Source organism: Lucilia cuprina, chromosome 3 (assembly GCF_022045245.1).
Source record: "Lucilia cuprina isolate Lc7/37 chromosome 3, ASM2204524v1, whole genome shotgun sequence".
In the NCBI taxonomy this organism is placed as follows: Eukaryota; Metazoa; Arthropoda; class Insecta; order Diptera; family Calliphoridae; genus Lucilia; species Lucilia cuprina.
The window spans coordinates 37,385,978-37,390,882 of record NC_060951.1 but is presented as its reverse complement, the minus strand read 5'-3'; the positions used below and the strand labels follow the sequence as shown (position 1 = coordinate 37,390,882).

The following is a 4,905-nucleotide window of genomic DNA, read 5'->3' as shown; positions in this document are numbered from 1 at the left end:
TAGACTAGACTATAGACTAGACTATAGACTAGACTATAGACTAGACTATAGACTAGACTATAGACTAGACTATAGACTAGACTATAGACTAGACTAGGCTATAGACTACACTATATACAAGTGATTATTATAGTATACAACCCCCTTGTGTAGCAAATCATCCAAAGAAACTAAATTAACTAACTAAATAACAACTTTTAATCTACTATCAATAATTAAGATTAAAAAATGTTTAGGCAAGGAACTAAAACCATAGAGGATGACTGTCAACAAATAATAAATAAACAATTGAAAATCCAAAAATAAAAAAATAAATGAGATAAGATTATGCACATTAAATATATTCATATAGACTACAACAAAAAAAAACAATGTGAGCCTATTGAACAAAAGCTCAAAACATTTAAATAAAATATATTAGAAATTAGTTGCAAACAAAACATAAACATGACAACAGTAGATTTTAGCACAAATTTTCAAACGAAATGGAATTTGTGGGGAGAACAAACACAAGCAGTATGGGATAAGCTATTGGATAAAACTAGTAAGCTATACAAATTTAAGGGATCTATACGTTCAACAAGTGTATTCTATTAGAAATATGTGTAGTAAAAAAAACAAACTATTAATCTTGTTATTTAAAATTGTTTTTAATTTATAAATTTTACAAATTTTAAAGCTGACGATCCTAGTTTAGTATGGATTTTGGGTACCTCTTTAGTGATGTTGCTTACCTATTGGAGTTATGCTGCATTTTTCACCTTTATCGATATAACAAATAAGCCACGTTGGATTTTAAAATATAAAATACAGCCGGGACAAAATGAACCAGTAGATAAGCAAAAATTATGGAAGGTAAGTAAACATATTAATTATAAATTAATTTAATATTCAAACATTTTAATTTTTTCATAATTTATATAAGAGCAAAGGTCAAATTCTTATCTTTGTGTGGTGTTTTATAGTTAGACGATAGTTTTAAAAACTTATTAGTTATTTAAGAAAAACTAATATGATTTTAAACTAATTTAAAGTTATTAAATTACCAGAAACAACTTTAGACTAGACGATAGATAAGATTTTATACTAGATTATAGATTAGTCGATAAACAACTATAGATAAGACCATAGGTAAGACTATATCTAGACTATAAGTCAGACTATAGAGTTCATACTAGACTATGGACTAGACTACAGTATACTAAACTATAACCTAGACTATTGTGTAGTTATTGCTGGGGTTGACATCCCTTGGCCTATTATTTCGGATCATGTTGGTACGTAGAACCGGCTGTCGGGGAATGTATAATGAAATAGCAGAAATAGAGAAGAACCTGCCGCAGAAAACAAGAGTTGCTCTGGCACAACTAAGATAGGGATGGAGCAATAGGCTCAACACCCACTAGTCCCAGATAGACCGTTCCGTCCCCAGTATATGCCCAGCATGTGGAGAGGACTCCCATGATACCCACCACATATTCAATTCTTGGCTTGGACCTAAATACAGAAATCCGGATTAAAAATTGTATAGTTTAAGCTGTTACAACAACAATAACCTAGACTAGAAATTACATACTCTATCTAGACTATAAATTTAAGTATATTTAGACAACATACTGGACTATATTCTATTTTAATTATTCTCTATTTAAACATATCCTATTTCTTACATTCCAGGCCATCAAACAAGTACTATTCAATCAAATAGTTGTCACAACTCTAGGACTCTATATTGGAAATTTACTAGTCTTCCAATATCGTACAACTGAAAGCATACGTCAATTGCCCACAATGAAAACATATCTTATCGATTTAATATTAATGACTCTACTCGAAGAAGTGCTATTCTATTATTCTCATCGTTTGCTACATCACCGTTCGATTTATAAATATTTTCATAAAAAACATCATGAATGGACTTCTCCAATAGCGGTCATGACTTTCTATTGTCATCCGGTGGAACATATTTTGAGTAATTTTGGTCCCATAGCATTGTTGGCGGTTACACTTAATGTACATGTTGTTGTGGGTTGGACCTTTGCTGTGATAGCAATTGTTAATTCAATGACCGATCATACGGGCTTTTATTTGCCTTTTCCATTTTCAAAGGATTCTGTGTTATTCCATGACTATCATCATGCCAAGTTAGTTTATTTGTTTGACGTTTTATTTGTTAATTTAAAAACTTCTTAACCTTGTTTAATTTCTTTATATTTCTTTCTAGATTCAATTACAATTTTGGAGTCTTTGGTTGGTTAGATAAACTCCATGGTACCTATAGAGAGATGAAATTTGATAAAACTCAAACTAAAACAGCAACAAAAAAACTAAAGTCGAAAAAATAAGAATTAAAATATAACAAAAATCTGAAATACATACATATTTGTTTACTTAAAATTTAGAAAATTTTGTGGGCTGCTTTTTTCAGACATTCAGGCAAAAACTTAAAAACTTCAGTTTAAAAAGCCTATTTTCTTATTCAAAGAAAAATTAAATTATTTTACACTTTACCTTCCAAAAAAACATTTCCACAAGAACATTTGTTTACTTAACAATCTAATATACTTTCAAAATTGAAATAAAACCAACCTGAAAAAAACACTATGACTTCTTCATTAAAAAGCTAATGGACAGACAACTTCCGGCAAGTAATTTATACAAACCAGTCACATAGGTAGCGTATTTAGCAATAAAAAAACGTATTAAAAGAAGAATTCCGTGTTATATGGACAATTTTATACATATTAAATAAATTACACTTATTAAACTATTAGTTTTTATAATTTTAAACTAAATTTCACTTCACTTATAAAATTCCCGCGATTTTTAATGAAAAATTTACAATTTTCTTTTAAAACTTTCATTAGCGTTACCAACTTCATTGTAAATAACATAAAAAAACGTTTTACCAAACACTTCCTAAGAAACTGCATACTGGAATGTATACAATAAATACAAAGTAAAAACATAACAACAAAATTTAAAATTACAGATTATTTTATTAAATAAAATCAAGAAAATAATTATTAATTTAGAAATTTTTAGCTATACATTAGTGTTTATACTAGAAGATAGACTAAACTTTAGCTAAACAAACGCCGTCGCTATTGTTTGTCGGCTCAGGGTTCTCATATCAACAAACATGGAATAAAAACAAAATAAAAAATAACAAAAACAAACATACGCACAACAATTGCAACGTTGTCAGATGTTTTATCAAACACTCATACACACATAACAAAATACCACAAAAAGAACGAACAACTTGCAGAAAAGAAAATATTAAATTACTAATAACACGCAAAAAAGGGTGTAAATTATTAAAACAAACAACTTTATAATGTTCTATTAGTTATTAAAATTGCAAAAAAAAACTAAAGCTCAAATAAAATGTTATCTTTTAAATTATGGGTGCTGGTTTTCAGTGTCAGTGTTGTGGGATTTTATAAAACGACCCACGCAGAGTTGGTGTCCGGAGAAGGAGAAAAAAATATAACAATTGCAACAGCTAATGGTAGTGGTAAAGAAAATAAAACTATTATAGAACTTAATAAAGATATAACAGTTAATACTGGACTAAATTTGGATAAAACTTGGGCCGAACTTAATGGCACCGAAGCCTCTAATATACCCAAAGTACGCAAGGTATCACCTGTGGACAACAACAGTTTGGAAAGAAAGCCAAACGTGGAGGCTGCTAAACCGAATGGCACGAACATATTAAGCTCAACCTTGGCTACACCAACAGCCAAAGTTACTAAAATTATATCTGAAGCTGGTGTCGTGGAAGTGCCAGAGAAAAATGTCACGGAAAATACTAATAAGGATGAAAAGAAGATTGTAGAAAGCAAAACTTTATTAAATACAACTGCAACTACACAAAGTAGTTTGATTGGCAAAAATGAGACAATTTCCAAGAATTCTACAGAGGTTAGCACAAAGCAAGATAAAAATAACAACACTAATACAAAGGAGGCAACAAAGCCCACGGTCAAAGCAAACACTAACACAACAACAGTAATTACCACACCAGCAACAACCTTAGAAGCAACAAAACTTAAAACAGATAATATTACCAGTACAGAGGCTACTTCAACCAATAAGCCAGTTAAGAGTAGCAACAGCACTACCGCTACTACTTCAAGCACAACAACTACCACTACTACCACAACAACTACGACGACAACAACAACAACCACTACTACTACTACACCCAAGCCAAAAAAGCCCACTATAACCTATGGCATTCAAGATTTTCCCGATCTCGAAAAAGACAATCCAGATTTGAAAAATTTACTACAAACCAATAACAAATTAACCCAACTACCCGATGGTCCTTATGCTCAACCTTCACAAGAATTCAATAATAATTCCTTTCATCGTGGACGTGATTTCATTTTACCCATTGTGTCTATGATCTTTATAATACCTTTGGTTATTGGCATTTTAATAACCTCCTATAGGCGTTTCCGTGATTGTTGGTCAACACGTCATTATCGCCGTATGGATTTTTTGGTAGATGGCATGTACAATGACTGACATCGTTGTCCGCAAAGGCAACTCTTATTGGCTCAAACAAATAATGAGGATGAGGATCAACAACAACAGCAGCAACAACAACGTCATCATCATCATCTTGAAGCAACCAATGCTTGTGATGATGATGAAGATGATGATGATGTTTGGAATTTATCGGAAATTGCTTAGCATTATAAAATTTCCTCTCACATGAAAAAATAATACATTTTAAAACTATCTTTAATAGTCTTGCTACCAACTAAAGTGTAAAAAAGTAAAACTTTTTTCCTTTAAAAGAAAATCTTATTAAAAAAACATCCTCATTATTTGTCCCAAACAAGGAGTGAGATTTGTAATAAAACACACAACTTCCCTCAACATTTTTTT

At 30.8% G+C, this 4,905-nt stretch overlaps 2 protein-coding genes across 2 annotated transcripts in view; both read left to right on the top strand.

The window, feature by feature from the left end:
* The first annotated feature begins 386 nt into the window (after window positions 1-386).
* Window positions 387-2,376, top strand: LOC111682353 (fatty acid hydroxylase domain-containing protein 2-like). Its single transcript, XM_023444282.2, has 4 exons — window positions 387-544; window positions 680-855; window positions 1,678-2,144; window positions 2,225-2,376. The coding sequence occupies exons 1-4, from the start codon at window positions 448-450 to the stop codon at window positions 2,343-2,345; spliced, it is 861 nt and encodes a 286-aa protein (XP_023300050.2). The 5' UTR covers window positions 387-447; the 3' UTR covers window positions 2,346-2,376.
* Window positions 2,377-3,105: 729 nt separating this feature from the next.
* Window positions 3,106-4,905, top strand: part of LOC111682352 (ras guanine nucleotide exchange factor E) — a 1,928-nt gene continuing 128 nt past the window's right edge. Inside the window, exon 1 of the mRNA XM_023444281.2 lies at window positions 3,106-4,905. This exon is cut by the window's right edge and continues 128 nt beyond it. Within this exon, the coding sequence (XP_023300049.2) occupies window positions 3,391-4,539 (1,149 nt within the window). The 5' untranslated portion in view covers window positions 3,106-3,390 and the 3' untranslated portion in view covers window positions 4,540-4,905.

Bases quoted from the DNA above. Each gene is read 5' to 3' on its own strand.
- LOC111682353 (XM_023444282.2), top strand. From the start codon at position 448: ATGACAACAGTAGATTTTAGCACAAATTTTCAAACGAAATGGAATTTG. The intron at 856-1,677 runs GTAAGTAAACAT...CTTACATTCCAG, and splicing joins ATAAGCAAAAATTATGGAAG to GCCATCAAACAAGTACTATT. The intron at 2,145-2,224 runs GTTAGTTTATTT...ATTTCTTTCTAG, and splicing joins CATGACTATCATCATGCCAA to ATTCAATTACAATTTTGGAG.